At 39.5% G+C, this 21188-nt stretch overlaps 1 protein-coding gene across 5 annotated transcripts in view; it reads right to left on the bottom strand.

Moving 5' to 3' along the window:
* AKR1D1 (aldo-keto reductase family 1 member D1) overlaps positions 1-21188 on the bottom strand; it is a 97147-nt gene that overhangs the window by 25854 nt on the left and 50105 nt on the right. For 4 of the 5 annotated variants that reach the window (XM_082473126.1, XM_082473128.1, XM_082473127.1 and 1 more), the window contains 4 exons: positions 17446-17575; positions 9326-9493; positions 5370-5486; positions 1893-1970 (listed from right to left, as the gene is read on the bottom strand). In XM_082473126.1, the coding sequence (XP_082329252.1) occupies positions 1893-1970; positions 5370-5486; positions 9326-9493; positions 17446-17538 (456 nt within the window). In that variant the 5' untranslated portion in view covers positions 17539-17575. Of the gene's footprint in view, positions 1-1892; positions 1971-5369; positions 5487-9325; positions 9494-17445; positions 17576-21188 lie in introns of those variants that run through there. The other variant, XM_082473130.1, reaches the window with a different exon arrangement.

The raw sequence follows: 21188 nt of genomic DNA, 5'->3' as shown, positions 1-21188 counted from the left end.
TATAGTGGAGTTTTGCTTTTTATCCATTCTGACAACCTCTGCATTTCAACTGGGTTGTTTAGCCTCTTTACATACACTGTAATTATTGACACCACTGAATTTAAATCCCCCATCTTGCTATTTATTTTCTGTTTTTCCCATCTATTCATTTCCCCTTTTTTCTTATTTTCCTGCCTTCTCTTAGACTGATTATTTTTTATTATTTCATTTTGTCTCCTTTACTGGCTTGTTTGCTATACTCTGGAAGTTTTAACATTTTCTCTTTATGTTTAACATCCTGAAATTTCACTATAAAGCATCCAGGTATGGGTTTCTTTCTCTTTCCTCTTTGGTAATTCATGCCTTTTCAATATCTCTGGGTTTTTTCTTCAATGATTACTTCCTTTTCTTTTTTCTTCTTTCTTTTTTTCTAAGACTTCTATTGTGTGGATACTGGAAATTCTAATTTTATGATTTACATCTCTTAGCTTTTCATATTTCACATTTAAAATTTTTTCTTGTCCTTTCCTTCTTCAATTGGGAGATTTCCTCATTCTGATCTTTTAAGCTGATCATCTTTTCCTTTTCTGTATCCATTCTATTTTTATCCCATCTATTGCACTGTGTTTTTATTTTTCCTGATTATTATTTTTGCTTGTTTTAAAAAAATGTTTTCTTGTTCTTATTTCATATTGCTGATATCTTTTTTTTATCTCCTTGAATATATTAATTGGCTAATTAAAAAGTTCTTGGTCCTCTGTTCTGTTTTTGTTGTGATATGTAATGGAGATATGTTGTTTCCTTGTGAAATAAATGCCTTGTTATTTTGGGCTCTGAGCTCATTTTCTCCTGAGGATATTAGCTACACTGTGAGGCAGTCCCTTAGAGGAGAATGCCAGACTCCAATCCTAGTTAGCTCCAATGAGGTCAGGAGTGAGTGTATGGTCTTTCGGGTGGAGAGCCCCAGACAGCAGAAAACACACTCAGTGCCTCCTCACCCCTCAAAACAAGCCACAGTTCAGATCCTCAGCTGTAACCTAAACAGGGGGAAGTCTATTAGAATGAGATGATCATTAGAGTATCATTTCCAGCCTTTGGAGTTTGAACTGGGAGAGGCAGGAAACAACTGCCAGAGGTCACGCAGAGACTTATGTTTTTATCAGCTTCTCACAAGTGCAAGATTTCAGTGCTGCTCTGACTTGATTCCTGAAGACATCTGAACATAAGTCCTAAGTGTCTACATGTGTGGAGTGTGTCCCAAGGCTATAGCAAGAGAGAAATAAGAGCAAAAATAACTCTGATAGTTCCTTTCCTATATTATCTTACTGGTTGCTGAGTTGCCTCTCACTCTAGGTAAAAGCTTCCGTACTACCTCATAAACAAACCAGTTCAAAATATCTGTACCTGCCTCCCACCTAAATCCATAAGGGTTTTCTCATTATTTTCCCCTAGTTTCTCACTCTTATAATCTTGGGGAAAGAGCCAGCAGCCTGCTCAGAAATGGAACCAGAATTATTTTTCAGTTTTTCATATATTATTTTACATTTGTTTCTTTTAGACATCATATTACTGATTTTTAAAAATTCAATTTGAGAAACAAAAAATTTGTGAGTTTATCTCATTTATATATTTTTATTTACTGTTACAGTAGAACTTATTTCCTTTACTTTCTTTTTCCTCCCACACTTCTCTCTTCCTTATCTTTGGCATTCTTCTCTTCCATCAAAGCAAAATCAAACATTTTGCAGCACCCAGAAGTGGAGATTTTATACATCTTTGCTCGTGGTTAGAAATACCTGACTACTACTTTTCATTGGGAGTAAAGGTTGCAACTCTCTGTAAATCGAATAGGAATAATCAGATCACAATTTAAAAATGTAGTCTTTTAACATAAGAGGCCCACTTGAACTTACCTCCCAAGTGGCACACAGATTTGACTTGTGATATAACCATTTGCCATTTTCATCTTTAGGATAGAATTCATCTCCAGGCTGTCAAAAAAGAAAAAGAAAAAGAAAAAGTGTAGATAACTTTATTTATATCTGGGGATTGAAATGATGGAATTTAAGTTGTCAGTATTCCAATATACCCGGGCCCTGGGAAACCAATTCAAGATATACATATATATATATATATATATTTTTTTTTCCCCTCCCCCTGTGGAACTGTCCAGAAATTCATTTGTCCAACATATATGACACATCAGTCTCATTCTCTCACCCCAGCATTCATTATTCTTTATTTATTGACAGATTATTGTTGTTCTTAAGCCACGAAGTTCTCTCTTAATGATAAAATTTCTCATTAAAGAAAAGTAAAAGTTGAGAATTAGGACTTTTAGACTCAGTGTTTGGATAGTCTATCCTGGCCAAAGTTGAGGACAGCAAATTTCTTACTCTTATAAGAAACCAAAGGTCATCACTAAGGCTGAGAGGAGGAAATTCTTCAGCTAAGTATAGTTGATGAATGCAATGTTCCTTAAGTATAAGGGAAATGCATAGCACATTACTTCTCAGGTCTGGCTAATCGCCCCGTGGTTCTTTTCTTTCCCTTTTTTGGGCCTTCTAGGAGTTCAGCATCTTTTTTTCTACCTCATACACTATGTAAGTGTCAAACCTCCTCCTCTAACTTTTGGATGATACTTTCCCAATGAAGATTGACTATGGTGTGCAAATTGTCTTTCAGATTTCTCCTTTTTTGCTATATTTAAAAATGGGACCCATCTCTTAGGGGCTTGGAAATGGGATAGAAATAAAAGATGATTTCTAGATTCCTTGAGTGGATGGTGGTAATCATCTCCTGAGGTTGGACAAGGAATTGAGAGTTTTGTTTTGCATAGTTTGAGTTTGAAATGACTGTTAGACAGTCAAGTGGATATTTGAAGAGAACAGAGACGTCTCAGAGAGTGGCTCAGAGAGAGGTCATGGGTACAGATAAAATTTGGGAGTCCTCAGCATATAAAATGGTATTCAATCCATGCAACTGGATGAAATCACCTATAGAGAGAGTATGGCTCAGTAAGACAAGAATATTGAGGATAAAGCACTGGGCAAAACATTTGGAGTTTAGCAGGGAAGAAGCTGTCAAAGAATCACCAGAGGGTGATATCATAGAAGCCATGAGATGAAAATGTTTAAAGAAGGAGGCAGTAGCCAACTGTGCTGAAAGAGATCAAATAAAATATGAGGACAAAGTGTCTACTGGATTTGGTTGGTGGCATAGAAGTCTTTGTAGACCTTGATAATAGGAATTTTTTGTTGTTGAAAATCAAGCAATTGGATAAAATCCATTATATTCTTAAAATTTTCCCCTAATTTTTCGCTCTGCCATCTCACCTGAATGAAACTTTCACCTGGTGATAACAATTTCTCCATGCCCTCTTTAGCAAAGATAATTTCACCTCAATTTTCTTCTATTTCACTGAGAGCAGGAAAAGGACTCCTTTCTCCTCAAAGCCATGTAATCATTCATATTAACTACCCTGGTTATCTCTGATTTCTAAGCCCTTTGACCTTCTCAACACTTATGAGGCTTATTTCCACTCCAGGCTCCCTCCATATTTCTTGCTTTTTGCATTTCCTAATTTTACTTCTGACCTGAAATGGCCTTGTATCTCCATTATGAACTCTGTTACTATTAATAGTTTTTACTCTCCCAAATTTTAATTAAGTCCTCTCCAAGTCTGAACCCATGTTAGATATTTCTATGATGTTCCACTGTGCTTACTTTACTAATCTTTTCATTTGGATAAGCTCATTGTCTTTTTACTCCTTTCCTGCTCCTGACTGTAAGGCATTATTAGAAGAATAACTCAACCCTCTAAAAATCCATGCTATTGACCCTCATTCCTGTTTAGCAATAACTTTGTCTTTTTAAAATGTCTTATCATGATTTTTTGTACTTTGTATTTTGTTGTTCTGAAATTGTGTCTGCTTATTAACTTTACATTTAAAAAATAACAGAGTGGTAAAATATTTTAGCGAGAAAGGTTTTTCTTTAAAAAGAATCATGAGATTTAAAAAGCAAGTGATATTTTGGCTTCAAAGACTGATTTCTCAATTACAGGAAGTACAGGTTCAGTTGGGAGGTAATGTCACTCTACTGTGTAATTTCTCACTGTTAAAAGTTTACCTTCTCTGTGTCCTTGAGCCTTGATCCTATTTAAGAAGAGAAATAGAATTTCTTTATTTACCTTCTCCAAAAAGATTTTACAAGTCATTAGTCAGCCACAGAGAAGTAAATTTCATTTTCTCACTTTTAAATACGAGTTCTTTCCAAATCTGTAAGACTCAGCTTAGAACTCTGCCATTTGAATAAGAATCGAAGTTAGCTGAGTGAGGAGAAGCGCTAAGGTCAAAATCCCAAGAGCCTGACATAAAAAAATCACTGTAGTCCACAGGACATTGGGATTATTAGGCTTGTGAGGATAAGGCAGAGGGTAGTGTAGTATAAGGGAACACATATGAAATTGGCATCAGGGGACCCAGGATCTGGTCCTAATTCTGATGGACTTTAATCCTAAGTAGTTCATTGCTTTTCTCTTCTGTGAAATGAGGTTTTTGGGATATGTAATTGCTAAGGTCACATCTTGGATGTGACCACAGAGGAGAGTTAATAAGGGAGGTGCTTCCAGAGAACAGAACGGGGCAGCCAGGTTGGCTGTGTAAAGAAATTCTGGCCACTGCGATGGCAGAGAGTTCTTGTCTTTCGTGTCCAGCAGGATCTGGTTTACCTCACGGACAAGTGGTCAGTTTTGTTTTTCAATCTCTCCTTCCCTCAGTGAAATCTTAAAGCAGCTGCTGCTCTTCAGCAGTGTATACTGGGTGTGTTGGTGGTGCTTAAACTGAGTCCATATACTGAGAAAGTTCAAGGAAGGAGTGCATTTGAATTAGAGGAATAGATATCACCTAGAAGTCCTGATCTTGGAACTGGCTTCAAAAATCTGACTACTCTTTGGGTTATTTTCCTTTGGAGAGGGTGGAGTGTGAGTAGGTTTTCAGTTGTATTTATTATTTTACATTATGTTGTGCAGGGATGTTTTCGTGACTGTGTGAATGGGAAGAAGGGTGTGTCTGGATGCTGGACAACTGCAATGTGGACCACAGGTAAGAGACTACTTGTTGGTTTGATGGAGAGCGTTTACAGCTGCAAAGACATGATATAACAGACAGTGCATTGGATTATGAATCTAGAAACTTGGGATCCAGGCCTGAGTTGGCTACACATAATCTTTCTTGGCATTTGTTGGGTTAGGTCAGTACTATCTGATTTACGGTAACAAAACATCATAATATTCTATGGTGCTAAGTAATGAATGAGCTTCCCGTGCATAGATGTTGGCCCATGGTTGCCAAAGAGCAGAGGCCTTACCTATAGGCCTATGAACTTACCTTAAAAGCCATAGGTATTTCAATGATGTAAAGATCCACATAATCTAGCTGGAGGTCCTTGAGCGTCCTCTCCAGAGTTGGGCGGACCATCTGTGGGTCATGATGTGTAGCCCACAGCTGAAAGAAAAAAAGGGAGATAGTTAACTAATATCCTCATTATTATTATTATTTTTAACAATAATGCAGCCCTTTAAAAAAATTTTTTTTTAAAGATTGATTGATTGATTGATTGATTGCTATGTTGGGTCTTCGTTTCTGTGCGAGGGCTTTCTCTAGTTGCGGCAAGCGGGGGCCACTCTTCATCGCGGTGCGCGGGCCTCTCACTATCATGACCTCTCTTGTTGCGGAGCACAGGCTCCAGACGCGCAGGCTCAGTAGTGGCTCACGGGCCTAGTTGCTCCGCGGCATGTGGGATCTTCCCAGACCAGGGCTCGAACCCGTGTCCCCTGCATTAGCAGGCAGATTCTCAACTACTGCGCCACCAGGGAAGCCCCCCAAATTTTTTTTACTGTTTCTTTTTTTTCGGCCGCACCGCACAGCAGGATCTTAGTTCCCCAACACCCATGCCCCCTGCAGTGGAAGAGCAGAGTCCTAACCACTAGACCGCCAGGGAATTCCCCAGCCCTTTATTCTTTACAAACACTCATACACATTGTATTCACCCATTTCATTTCACAAAAATATGTTTACATTGCAGTGTCATCTGAGTATAGGTTGAGCTGATATAACTTGACATCCAGAGTATAACTTTATCCAAATATAGTACCAGAGATTTAAAGATCCACCTGAACCACAGAGTACCTAATTCAGCAATAAAGTCTTCCTCTGCTCTATGCTAATTGCCTAATCGACTCTTAGCACTTTCACTTTTCCTCATTGTGTAATTAGGGAACATGTATCTGACTAGTGGTTCTGACCTGGTTTGGCACTTTATTTTCATTTCACTGATAAAAGGTGTGCTTCATGTGAGTAAGAAATATGGTTGTGTACGTGTCTTCACCAGATCCTCCACATTGTGATGGGCGGTGCAGAAGCTGGTGAAATTTTAAATTATTGCAAAAGTTTAGATCCCTTTTCACTGCTCCTATGTTCTCATTTGGTTCACTTCCTCATTTCCCCAGGAAAATTCTGCCAATCCCTACTAAGATCTGAATCAATAATGTCACCAAAATGGTGGCACGGGAGACCCCAGCCTCCAGTCCTCCAACAAAGATCAACAATTAAATAGCTATTCATGGGGCATCCCTGGTGGTGCAGTGGTTAAGAATCCGCCTGCCAGTGCAGGAGACACGGGTTCGAGCCCTGGTCCAGGAAGATACCACATGCCACGGAACAACTAAGCCCGTACATCACAACTACTGAGCCTGCGCTCTAGAGCCCGCGAGCCACAACTACTGAGCACATGTCTAACAACTACTGAAGCCCGTGTGCCTAGAGCCTGTGCTCCCGAGAAGCCACCACAATGAGAAGCTTGCACACCACAACGAAGAGTAGCCCCTGCTCACCGCAACCAGAGAAAAGCCCGCGTGTAGCAACGAAGACCCAATGCAGCCAAAAATAAAGTAAATAAAATAAATAAATTTATATAAAAAACAATTAAATAGCTATTCATGAAAAAACAAAACAAAACAAAACAGCTATTCATGAATACAAATGGGGAGATGTTGGTCAAAGGGTACAAACTCCCTGTTATAAGATGAATAAGTTCTGGGGATCTAATGAACAGCATGGTGATTATAGTTAACAATACTCTATTATATACTTGAAAGTTGCTAAGAGAATAAATCTTAAATGTTCTCATCACAGAAAATAAATGGTAATTATGTAATGTGATGGAGGTGTTAGCTAACACTATGGTGGTAACCATTTTGCAATATATAATTGTATCAAATCAATGCGTTGTACACTTTATACAAGGCCATATGTCAATTATATATCAATAAAGCTGAAAAAGTAAATAAAAGGAATGTAGACAGCTTAACATAAATAAGAAAACAAGAAAAAGAAATTACTCATTCTCTAAAGTGTTAGGTAATGAAAGATTAAGCCTTGGGTTGTCAAACTGGAGCATGTGTACCCTTGAGGTCTGTAAAACATGGGATACTGAAGGGTACCCAGAGCTTCAGGATAAATGAACACATCTTCTTGGAGCATCAAATTTGCTTACATATTTTTTGGAAAAAAAAGTTTTGAATTTATGTACATTTTTTGCCACAAGTAAGAGCAAGCAAAATTAGCAAAATTTGATTTTTTTCCTATGTTGGACAATAATGTTTTTTCTTGCCTTCAGAGCACAGAGAAGAGAAAACAATGTGAGAGTAGAGAAAAATGTGTTTTTGTTGTTACTGTGGGTCCTTTTGGTGTATTGTTGAAATCTCATCTAACTGAAAATTCTGTTTTATATGTTTTAATCTATTTTTATTCAACAAACACATGCAGTACTAGTTCTAGGTACTCTTTAAGTGCTTTGTAAATGTTAACTCATATCAACCTTGAAATGAAATGAAATGGATGATTTAATTCAGTTCAATTTTTTCATCATGATAGGTATTCCAACAGCTTTAACGGTTTACCAAGGAGATAAGAAGGAAAGTTTGTTTTTTTTTTTTAATAAATTCAAAAATATTTCCAGCTTTGGGCAGGCTTCTTTGGCTCAGGTCCTCAGGATATGAGTTCAAGTTTATTTTTCCACGGAAACACTTGGTGAGTTGTAATGAGGGACCCTGTAATAACAAAATCTTTAGGAATCAGGTTGTAAAGCTATAATAAAGTGAAAAGCTTCAGGCTGATATTTTGGGACAGTGGCTCTACATGGCCCCTTGAAATCATAGCCCATAAGTGGCTGGTGACTTGGGGAACTGCAAACTCCTGGAGAGCCTGGAAAGGAGTCGGGAGGACGGGGTTCTGGGGAGTGAGTGAAGTCAGAAGCACCATTTTGTTCTCTTTAGAAAACTTAAGAGAATTGTATTACAAGTTCTCTAAAGTTATACAGTTTTATTCCTGCAAGGCTGCCTGTAAATATGTATCCTATATTTCCACTGGCTTTCATTTTATCATGATGCTTTATCTTTCTGATTGCTCTTGAATGGATAGTGATTTCTAACACTGGGGATTTCAATTTCTCAAAAGATAGTGATCCAAACAAAATGTGGTATATCCATACAATGGAATATTATTTGGCCATAAAAAGAAATGAAATTCTGATATGTGCTACAACATGGTTGAAAGTAGAAAACATTATACTAAGTGAAAGAAGCTAGACAGAAAAGAACACATATTGTATGATTCCTTTTGTATGAAATGTCCAGAATAGGAAAACTAAAGAGACAGAAAGTAGGTCAGTGTTTACCAGTGACTGGGGGAGAGGGATAAATGGGAAGTGATTACTAGTGGGTAAGAGGTTTCTTTTTGGAGTGATAAAAATATTCTGGAAAAGGTAGTGGTCATGGTTGTACAACTCTGTGAATATACTAAAAATGGTGAACTTTATGGTACGTGAATTATATCTCAAAAAAAATTAGTGATCTATGGACAAATAGGCATATACAGAAGAAAAAGCTGCCTCCTTTTAAAAGAAGTTTTGACAAATGCTTATTGTAATATGAACCACCTCCTTACTTCCCCTCACTCCTCAAATCTACTTTCTTTGTAGACTTGACTCTTCCATATTGTCTTAAATCAATGCCCAAGTAGGAAGAAAGAACTTTTCCCTAACCTTCAAGGGGCTAATTAGTCCCTAAATTCTTGGCAAGACTGAGGAACTTGGCAGTTAAGAACTCACTCCTCAGGACTTCCCTGGCAGTCCAGCGGTTAGGACTCTGCACTTCCACTGCAGGGGACACGGGGAACTAAGATCCTGCAAGCCTGCAGGGTTTGGTGAGTTCAACATTCTTGCAGAGAAAAGACATCAGACCCACCATGAACATAAGTCGTGTAGGGTGAAGGGAAGACCTCACCTTTCCGCAGTAGAAGATATCCTGCCTCTGCACCTTTCCTTCTGCTATCTTCTCCCTGATGGCCTCCCCCACTTCGTGCTCGTTCTGGTAGAGGTAGGCGCCATCAATGTGCCGGTACCCCGTGTCAATGGCAATTTTCACTGATCTTGCACAGGTCCCCTTAGGGGTCTAAAATGATAGGGGAGTTGGGTTGGGGGAGAAGAGAAATGTGTCTTTTCTTTAATCATTCTTAATCAGGACACTTGGCACATACATCGTTTTTACAGTGAAAACGACAAATTCGGACACCTAAAAGGACAAGAAAGACCCCTGTGTAGCTGGGTAGGATGAAAGAAAGAAGGGAAAGGAAGAGGAGAGGAAGTGGGATGGGACCTGCACCCCTTGGGGGAGCTGAATGTGAGGAGAGGTTCCCGCACCCGGGGAAGCCCCCTCACCAGCGAGGAGATCAGTTGGGACAGAAGGGGAACTTTGGGGGCTACGGGAGGAGAGCCCAGCAACCTGTCTGTGGCAGGCAGGACAGAGTGAGACCTACACAGATGGTCCTCGCCACAGCCCTGTGTGCCCCAGCCTGAGAGGTGTGTCGCCACTGTGTATGGGGGCTGGGTGCTAAAATGTGGGGTTTGGAGAGCAGACCCGGGGAGAAGACTTCTGTTGACTGTGCGGAGACAGCCTGAAGGGATGGAAGTGAGGAAATCCGCAACTAGGAATGCTTGTAGAGGAAACCCAGACCGCCATAGAAGCGAAGCACCATTGTTAAGTGACTTGCAAGGGGCAGGACTGCCATTGCAGCCTCTCTCCCCACATGAGGCCCCTGCCTCCCTGGGCATAAGGAAGGGCTCCCACCGGGGCAGGAGCTCTTGTGACCCCGGCCGCTGCTGCATCCACATCCCCCTCCTCCCCGGGGCGGACTTGTGTGCTCCAGGGCAGCCTCGGGAGCAGACCCCTGTGGGTGGCCCACATGCAGAGGTGGTGCTGAAACCACAGCTGAGCCCCAGGGGCTGTGCAACTAAGGAAGAAAAGCTGAAGTCTCTCCTCGCAGCTGCACTAACTGCAAATTGACAACCCTGCGACCAGCTTTGTAAGCTAAGTGCCTGCGGAACATCTAAACGGACAGCAAGTGCTCCTGCAGCCAAGATGGGCCTAGCTTTAGCAGCTGTAGACTTTGTGGGCACTTACACAGGGGGGTCGGGCCAGGCCAGAGTCTGAGCTGCCCCCATAGTGCACACAGCGGGTCGAGATCCATGATTACTGCAATCCTGGGACCTGACTTCAGTGGATCTGCGCTGGTGGCCTGGTGAAAACAACGTCTGAGGGACACTGGGGCCAACTGCAGGCATTCCCATGGTTAAGGTGGGGACGAGAGCAGTACCAACAACAATGTACTCTAAGAGCTTGTACAACAGGTGAAGGTGACACAACAGAGCACACCCATAGGTGAACAGCTCCAGAGGAGGAGTGCTCCAGTCCCGCCTACCTCACACCACAGATCAGAAACACAGCTCAGAAACAGATCTGGGGGACTCTACTCTGACAACTAGGGAGCAGACCCCACCCCCGACAGGGCAGTGACAACCACAGAGCAAAGGGGAGGCCCTGCTCAATATCCAGTGCAGGTTCTGGTCACCACAACATCAGTCACACCTCCTATCAAGGGGATAACAGCTAGCATACACTGAGGAAAGAGGTGGCAGACATCTATACTAAAAAGAGTCCTCTCACCAAAAAATATTAAATCCATGCAGGCTACACAGGGACGTTCCCACATAAAAATAGCCCTCTGTGACAGTCTGAGGGTCTGGCATTGGGAGGAAGAACCCCCAGAGCATTTAGCCTTGAAGGCCAGTGGGGCTTGAGTGCAGGACCTCCACAGGGCTGGGAGAAACAGAGACTCCACTCTTGGAGGGTGCATACAAGGTCTCACGTGCACTGGGACCCAGCACACAGGAGTACTTCCATAGGGACCTGGGCTAGACCTACCTAGGGGTCTTGGAGGGTCTCCTGGGGAGGTTAAGGTAGACTATAACTCACTGTGGGGGCAAAGAGACTGGTAGCAGAACCCCCAGGGAATACTGATTGGAGTGAGCTCTCCCGGAAGTCCACATTTCAGCACTAAGACCCAGCCCCACCCAATAACCTGCACACTCTAGTGCTGGAAAGCCTCACACCAACAACCAACGAGATAGGAACACAGCCCCACCCATCAGAAGACAGGCTGCCTAAAGTCGTACTGAGCTCACAGCCACCTCAAAACACACCCCTTGACATGGACATGGCCCTGCCCATCAGAGGGACATGACCCAGCTCCACCCACCAGAGGGCAGGCACCAGTCTCTCCCAACAGTAAGCCTGCACAAGCCCCTGGACCAAACTCACCCACCAGGGGGCAGACACCAGAAGCAAGAGGAACTATGATCCTGCAGACTGTGGAAAGGAGACCATGAACACAGAAAGTCAGACAAAATGAGATGACAGAGAAATATGTTGCAAATGAAGGAAGAAGATAAAAACCCACAAGAACAACTAAATGAAGAGGAGATAGGCAATCTACCTGAAAAAAGTTATATGACCTTTAGAAAAAAGCAAGAAAATAATTTCCATAAAAGTTAGAAGATAAATTACCTCTCGAGGGAGAGATGGTTTTGAATTGGGAAGGGCACACAGAGGGTTTCTGGGGGTTGGTATATTCTAATTTTGGATCTGTGTGCTGGTTACTCAGATGTTAGCTTTAAAAGTATTCACCCTTCTATATATTTCAAAATTTTAAATGTTAAAAAAATAAGGAAGTATATCAAAAATAAAAGGTAAGTGACTCAAATAAATTCAAAACTTTAGATCCAAAGAATGTAGTAACCTGGGCATGAAACATCCATTTTTGGCCTTGGACCTACTATTTGTTCTCCTTTGTTTGGATCCAATTGGTTGCCAAGCTTTGTAGAGTCTACCCCATGATTTGTATCCTTCAGCCAAGTTACTTCTTTTCTAGGCCCCAGCCAAATTATTTTCCTCGCAGCCACCAACCAAGTTTAAGTCCTTATTATTTTTTGCCTGATTTATTAGAGAAGCCATCTCACTTGATCTCTATGTATTTCGCCTCTTCTCATCTTAATTAGATTTAACGTTGGCAGGTTAATAGCTTTGAAATATGAACCTACTTTTTTCTCCCTGGTATTTTTTTGTTACCATCTACCCACCCCCCGCCCCCCCTCTCCAGCAAACCATTTTTTGCAGCTTGATGTGCAGCATTCATTGCCTCTGGAGAGGAATGACATAAAATGCAGAAGTCAGTTCTTGGTATTTGATTTCTAAGAGCCAAGGCTTCTGTGGCAGGAGTGTGAGTGTGAAGGGGTCACAGGTACTGCAAAGAACTCAGGATACACACTCTACTAAAAGTAAAAACAAACACCAGCTGAATTATTTTCTTTGACTCTTAAAATACTAGCTCATATAGCGTTTTACAAAAATATAAATGAGTCGCCATTACTTAAAAATTATTAATTACTTTACAATATTCTTTGAAAAATGTGAGAAGATCAGGCCACACTGGACTTTTGTTTATGCATGACAATTAGGTGTAGTGGAGAAATTACCATCTTCATTTAGAATGGTGAGTGGAATCCCTGGTACTCTATTTATTGTGTCTTGTACCATCAATCGTCTCCTAAGTGTTACTTGCACATGTTTTTTGTGTTTTTGTTTTTGTTTTGTAGCAAAGAAGAGAAGAAAGCATTTCTTGCACTTATATCTACTATCAAAATGAGAAAGCAGAACAAAACTGAGAAATAGACTTGGCTCTCTAGGACCACTTATTTATGGTTCCTGCCTTGTCTCTGGTCCCTTTAGGTAGAGATTGTGGGAACATCCTCAACCCTGACAAAGATTCTTTCATGGACCAAACTCTAATCAGGTTCTTTTGAACTCTTTTCCAACTTGGACTTTCATACTCATCTCTGCTCTGTCCAAGCTTAGGAAGAATCCTGCTAAGTCAGTTTAACCACAACCTCTCACCCTCCATATCTGATCACACTTGATATCAAATCAGGTTCCTCCTCCTCCACCATGCCCCAGGAGATGTCTAGTCGCCCCACCCTGTCTTCAGCAAGAATCCTGTTAGGTCAGTTTAGCCAGAATCGCCCCTTATTCCTGATGTTTCCTCTTAGTAATTTTCTACCCACAGATCCCAACCCTGCACCTTGGTTATAAATTCTCACTTGCCCATGTATTCAGAGTTGACACCGATCTCTCTTCCCTACTACAAAATTCCATGACAGTGGCCCCTTGATGTTTCAGGCTCCTCCTTGGTACCCAAGAGATTGGACTTCACCTCTCCTTTGCCCCATATACAAAGCCTTTTGCTCACTCTTCAGAGTGTGAAAACTGTTTACAGCTATAGAAATCTTAACCAGAGCCACCCAGGAAGGGATACTGGATCAGTTACAACCCCAACCTAGGCTACTCCTTCCCTATAGCTTGGTGTTTCCTGATCTACCCCATAACTAGACTTGTTCACTGTTACTTTCATCTTTGAACAAGCACTTCAGCTTTTCTTTATATTTTATTTATAAGTGTATTTATTTTTTCTGCCTTCAGTCACTCACGGATTTTAAATCCCTTGTTTCTAGTCCATTGTTTCGATCCCTGTGTTACCTAGAAAAATGCCTCATACATGGTAGGCACACAATAAATATTTATTGAACTGAATTATTGCTCATTTTCCAAAATATTTACCATTGGTCCCAGATGTGTGTCATTTGCACACTTGGTAACATTCTTGAGTTTTACTTGAAGTTTTTGATAAATATTGGTTATTAACTCATGGGCTGATATACATAAAAACCAAATTAATTTCTATCAAAGCAGAAAAAGGAACAAGATTCAAAACTCTTGCCTATAGGACTTTCTCAGAGATATAGGGAGAGAGACAGGAAGAAGGGAGACTTGCTGGGAGGCTATTATAGACTATTTCATCCCTGTATGAAAACATTCTGGGAATCTGTCCTAGGGAAATGGCGCATAGATAATTTGTACAGTTCAGTTTTCATTAGTTAGTGATCATCAAATGAGGAAATGCACAGAGTGCTTGGTGCTACTAAATGTTGGTTCCATCTCAAATTCCCTGACTCCACAGGCACGAAACACCTCCACAGGCATGAAAGTTGGGCATATTAAGAGAAAAAAAATCTTTGTAAGTCAGGAGAAGCTAGGCTGGTTGGCCTGACACAGCTGCACAATAATGTTCCTCCAGGCTGCTGTTCTACAGTTCCTATCGCCACATGTGTGATGGTGGAGTCTCAAATGGGCAGATGCTGGAGGAGAGGGTGTTGTTAGTCTTCCTTATCTCAGCCTTTCATCTCTGCTCCTACCCCGACTTCCCCTGAAGACAAGCCTAAATCTTCCCCTGGCGCCTGCTAACTTCTGTATCAAAATGGAACAGGATCCCAGGACAAATATTGACTGACTTGATTATATACATGAAATGTGAAGGATTTCAGTTAATGAGTTACCTCAGCCTGTCATTCTCCTTCCATCTCTTGTGGAATGAAAGGTTTTGAAAAGCACCTCAGGCACGCCAAGGGGAGAAGACTGAATTTTGGCATCAGATTTCATCTCTAGGACTAAGATTCTGACGTTAAATCTAATTCGGTGTTTTTATTTCCTGGTGACCGACTTGGGCATGGGTACTCCTAGTGTCTGTCTCATCAGCCCTCGGTAGATGGTGAGGGAGTTGTCAGTTGTACGGCTTTGAACAGAAACTGCTGAGTGTTCCAGCTCGGAGATACTCCACCCTCTCCACTCCCCGTCTCCCCCTCAACCTAGCTCTGCCTATCCCCCTCCCCCAAATCTTCCATAGTGGGCATTTTTCTTCACATTAGAGTGTCCAATTTTGTGAGACATACCTTTAGTTCTGTATTTCTGATCACAAATGTGGTTTGTGCATGCACAATCTTCATTTCTAATAGTATTCCTCGAATGCCATATTCTCTAACTGCAGTATGTCTTATCTTCTGAAGTGAGTTACAACTCTTTTTGGGAAGTGACACATGAATGCTTTCGAATGTCTCCATCCTGTAGCATTTAATATTACTAGACACATAGCAGGCACTTAATATTTATTGGTAGATGCAGCACTTTGAGCCCCACTGAGTTTCAGGAGATAGATAGAGATAGAGAGATAGACAGAATGATAGATGTGCAAGCAAGGAGCCATATAATTGATAGAGAGTCATTGAAATGAGTAGAGGCATGACATAATTAGATTCATATCCTAGATCTATCATTCTATCTATCTATCTATCTATCCATCCTAGGTACTTTCTGGATATATTCCTAGATACTTTCATATATAGAAATACATATAGAAAGTCATAGAAATATACAGCTGCATTGACATAACATACATTTATAACAGGTAATATAGTATAGGGACTCAGAGGATAGGATCTAGGCCAAAACTACATTGGTTCAAATTCCAGTTCTCTTCCTCAGCATTAGAAGTTTGGGACATTTTATTTTATCTTGCCATGCCTCAATTTTCTCATCTGTAAAACGGGGTAAAATGGTATCTCTTTCATAATGTTGTGAGGATTAAATTAGAAAACGCATGTACTATAAAGTACTACAAAGAGTTCCTGGCACATGGTTAAGTGTTAAAAAAATTTTAGCTATTATTATTGTATGCATTTACAACTCCATATCCTCTGATGCACACACACATACACACATATATATATCTATATATCTATATATATCTATCTATATATATATATCTCCTTTCATTCACTTGACAAGGATTACCTGAACACCCAGCACACATACTGTACTGGGAATATAGAGCTGAACAAGACATGGTCTCTTTCCTGATGGATTTTACATCTGATAGAGAAGATTGCACAGAAACAATGGTAACAATATAGTGTGATAAGTGCTACAACAGAGTTGAGTATGAGGGGCTATGTGAACACGCAGGAGGGGCAAGTTGTGGTGGCTGGGAGATGAGTTTCTAAGGAGAGGTATCCTCCAGCTGAGTCTTGCAGGTTTAGTAAAAGTTAGTCAGCTCAGGAGAAAGCGTGTTCCAGGTGGAGGGCAGCATGTTCAAGGTCATGGAGATGGGAGAGTTGTTCAAGGAACTCAGGTAGCTATGTTTTACATGAGGGAGAGGTGGAAGAGTGGTGGTAGATACTGCTGGACTGACAGGTCTTGACTAAACCATAAGGCCCAATGTGCAAGTAAGGAGTATGGCCTCTACCCTATAATTGATAGGGAGCCATTGAAAAATTAGGCAGAGGCATGACATAATCAGATTCATATCCTTGTGCCTCTGTGCTTCTCTTTCTGCCTACAATGTCCTGCCTCAGCTCTGCTTCTCTGCCTAGCTAACTCATACTTAGTTTAACAGAGTTCATGCACACATGATCATTCAAATTTCAGTAGCATTTCTAGATATAATCACTGTTTATTCTGGTAATCAGCATTAAATGTGGAATTGTAATGTGGAAAGCAGAAAGATATTTTTCTTACAAGTAGAAGCTTTTCTGTGTTTTAATGGAAACCCACTTCAGTCCTCATGGTCAAATCTAACTATTCCCTTTCCTGTGTTTTCAGAGAGATACTGTTTATAATTCTCAGACAGCATTTACTCTTCATTGTTCTATGATTAATTAGTTATTAGAGTCTGTCTCCTCTATTAGATTTTTAATCCCTAGACAGCAGAGGCACTATTCTCTTCATATTTGAAGCTTCTATAGCCTAGTGCTTCATACATGGTAGGTTTTCACTAAATGTTTTGTTGGACTGAGCTAAAAATTCTCAAATATGAACTTAAAAAAATCATAAACCATAAACTCAGAAATTTTATGTACTTCAGTTCAACCTAATAACCAGCATTCAGGCTGAATTTTAGTAAAGGAAGCAGAAAGGTCCCATTCTTTAAGCTGAGATACTTTAAAATCATAAACTAATTTAGTTTAACTGTTGGCTCAGTACTTATTCAGCCAAACAGCAGTCCTTCAAGGTTGCATTCATTATTACAAAAATTAAATCAATGAAATCCATTCAAAATGAATTACAGATTATCCTTTAGGAAAGTGTTAATTAAAAAAAAAAACAGAGAGAGAGAAGCTTACCAATCTAGGTTCTGAGTAGGTACCAAGTCCGATGATAGGAATGCTGTTTCCATCACTTAGAGGTATGCGGTGATATGCAGCACTGAGGTACATCTTGCAAAGTCTGAGGTTTCAATTTCTAGAAATGATTCTGAACACCACAGAAAAGCCTTTTTGAAAAGGTGTCCTAATGCCTATTTAATCAAAGAAAGGAGAGCCAGAGGGAGGAGCAGTGGGAGGGAAGAGAGATTTCTCAACCTGTTTTTTTTTCAGGTTGTTCTGGAAATCCTAATTGAGGTTGTCCTTTGAACTTATCAGAGGCATGTAAATAATAACCCATTTTGATCTTATGCTTACTTCCCTGCAAAGAAATGATTTTAAAAATAAAAGGAAACAAATCTAGCTGGCTTCTGTCAGCTAGGATGCTTTGGTTGGTAAGTAACAGACCTATCGCAAATTCTCTGAAATAATAAAAGAAATTTATTGGTCTATATTCCTGAAAACCCCAACCTTAGGGCTAGCTCCAGGTGTGACTAAGTTTTCCAGGACTTCCCTAGAGATTTGGGCTAGCAGGACTGGGAAGGGGTCTGGAATTTTTATCACCTAGTTAAGTGGGAAACTGGACTGGAGGGGAAAATGATATGGCCAGGAACCAGTTTTTCACTCTCAGTTCATTTCTCTGCCTCCTTGCTCTCTCAGTGGATTTTCTCTTTATCACTGAAAGATGGTAACCAGTCCTTAGAGTGACATGGTTCCAGGCTCCAACCCAACAAAAAAAGGGATTTTACGTCATAGCTCACACAGTAATCCAGAAATAGGGTCCAGTTGGCCTCAATTGCCTTTCTTAGTTCCTGGAGCCAACCACTAAGTCAATCACAGGGGTCAAAGAAAATAAAAGACTGATTGCTTTAATGTAATTAGAAGCCATTTCTAAATTTGGAGTTGGGCTTAATCCCACCTGGGGAGATTCTGGAGATGTTAAGAAAAAGGAAAGGAGTAGCAGTTAGTGAAACAATTAACACATGTTTATTATAGTCTTCCTCCAAAGGATTGTGCTGTTGATGAGAGTTTTAGACCTGGTGATCTTAAAGATAACTGTGTCCATGATGGTGAAAGTATCCTGAAGTATGTCTCTAACTGACTTGTCTTCTCTCCAGGACAACCTCATTCTTGCTTACACACACATGATCAGCCAGTGGACACAATAATTTCAACTATGTTGGGGCAGGGTGGAATATGGGCAGTAGTGATCTTCAACATTGTTTGTAATTCGATCCAACAAACACTTATTGTGCACCTTTGTGTGCTAAGATGTTGGCTATATATGTTTCTTTATTTTTCTTATTTTTGACTTTTTTGGTGTTTAGCTCTATGAATTTTAGCACATGCACAGATTTGCGTAACTGCCATCACAATTGGGATACTGAAAAATTCTATAACCCAAAGAACTCCTTCATGCTATTTGTTTGTAATCAAAAGCTCCCCCACCGGCAACTCGTAAAAATCACTCTCTGTTTTCCATTGCTATAGTTTTATATTTTGAGAATATCATGTGAATTGAATCATATAGTATGTGACCTTTTGAAATTGGCTTCTTTCACTCAGCATAACACCTTTGAGATTCATACAGGTTGTTGTTTGTATCAATAGCTTATTTGTTTTTAATTGCTGAGTAGTAATGTATATATACATTATATATATGTGCCACCGTTTGTTTCTCTATTTGAAGGACATTGGTTTGTTTCCAGTTTTTGATGATTGTGAATAGTGCTGCTATAAATATTTGTGTACAGGTTTTTGCATGAATATTAGTTTTCATTTCTCTTGGTTAAATACCCAGGAGTGGGATTGCTGGGTCATGTGGTGTGTTTAACTTTGTAGGAAGCTGCCAAACTGCTTTTCAGCATGATTATATCATTTTGCATCCCCATTAGCAATGCGCGCGAATTGCTATTTTTCCGCATCTTTGACAGCACTTAGCATTGTCGGTATTTTTTAATTTTAGTCATTCCGATAGGTTTGTCATGGTATCTCATTGTTAATTTTAATTTGCATTGTGGATAATGATGTTGAACACTTTTTCACATACTTATTTGCCATCTATATCTCCTCGTGGTGAAGTGCCTATTCAAACATGGGTTCAGTGCCCATTTTTTAGTGGAGTTGTTTGTCTTCGTAGTGTTGAGTTTTGAGATTTCTTGGTAAATCCTTAATACATGCTCTCTACTGAATACATGGTTTACAAATATTTTTTTTCTCAGTATGTAGTTTGTCTTTTCATTCTCTTGACTGTGTCTTTCATGCAGCAAAAGATTTTAATTTTGATAACGTTCAATTTTTTTGTGTTGTTTTAGAGTTTCATGTGAAAGAATTTTTTGTCTAACCCTAGGTCACAGAATTTTTATTCTATTTTTTTTCTAAAAGTTTTATATAGTTTCATGTTTTCCATTTAGATCAATAATCCATTCAGAGTAAATTTTTGTATAATCTAGCATATTTAGGTAGAGGTGTTTTGTTTTCTTTTATGTAAGGGTATCCTATTGTTCCAGTTCCATTAGTTGAAAAAAAGTATGCTTTCTTCACTGAATTTCTTTTGCACTACTGTTAAAAATCAAAGGTCATATTTGGGTAAATCTACTTTTGGACTTTCTACTTGGTTTCATTGATTTATGTGTTTCTTCCTTTACTGATACCACGTTGTTTAAATTATTCTAATTTTATAAAAGGACTTAAAATCAAATGGTATAATTTCTCCAACTTTATTCTTCTTTTCCAAAAGTGTCTTAGCTATCCTTATTTATTAACTTTCTATATAAATGTTAGAATCAGCTTGTCTGTGTCTTCAAAAGTCCTGCTAGAATTTTTTGAATTGAGTTAAATCTGTAGATCAATTTCTTATCTTTACTCCTTTGAGTCTTTGAATCCATGAACACAGTATTTCTCTCCATTTATTTAGGTCTTCAGCATTTTGAAGTTTTCAGCCATACACATCCTATATTTGTTTTGTTAGATTTATACCTAAGTATAGGTATAAATATTTATTTCTTAGAGCCATTGTACATGGCATTTTAAAAATCCTGTTTCCAACTGTACATTGCTAATACATAGAAATAGGGTTGATTTTTATGGCTTCAATCATTTAGTATTTATTGAGACTTGATTTGTTTTTGTTGCCTGACATACTGTCTATCATGGAGAATATTCCACATGTGCTTGAGAAAAATATGCAATCTGCTGTTTTGGGTAGGGTCTTCTCTAGATGTCTTTTAGATATAGTTGGTTCATAGCACAATTCAAGTCCTCTATTTTTAAACTGATCTTCTGTCTAGTTGTTTTATCTATTCTTTAGTGGGGTATTGAAGTTTCTAACTGTTACTGTAAAACTGTCTATTTCTCCTTTCAATTATGTCAGTTTTTTGCTTCATATATTTTGTGGTTCTTTTGTTAGAGGCATATATGTTTATAATTGGTATATCTTGATATATTGACCCTTTTGTCAACATGTAATGTCCTTCTTTGTCTCATAACGATTATTGACTTCAAGTCCATGTTGTCTGATATTAGTATATCCACCCCAGGTTTCTTTTGGCATTTTTTTATTGCATGGAATTTATTTTTCATCCTTTTACTTTCAATCTATTTATGTACTTGGATTTAAAGTGAGTCTCTTTTAGACAACATATATTTGGATCATTTTAAAAAATCTATTCTTCGAATCTCTTCTTTTTAATTGGAGGGTTCAATCCATTTACAGTTAAGTAATT

Source organism: Balaenoptera physalus, assembly GCF_965194825.1.
Source record: "Balaenoptera physalus genome assembly, chromosome: 8".
In the NCBI taxonomy this organism is placed as follows: domain Eukaryota; kingdom Metazoa; phylum Chordata; class Mammalia; order Artiodactyla; family Balaenopteridae; genus Balaenoptera; species Balaenoptera physalus.
Note: the sequence above shows the minus strand (reverse complement) of the source record. Positions and strands in the feature narration are given on the sequence as shown.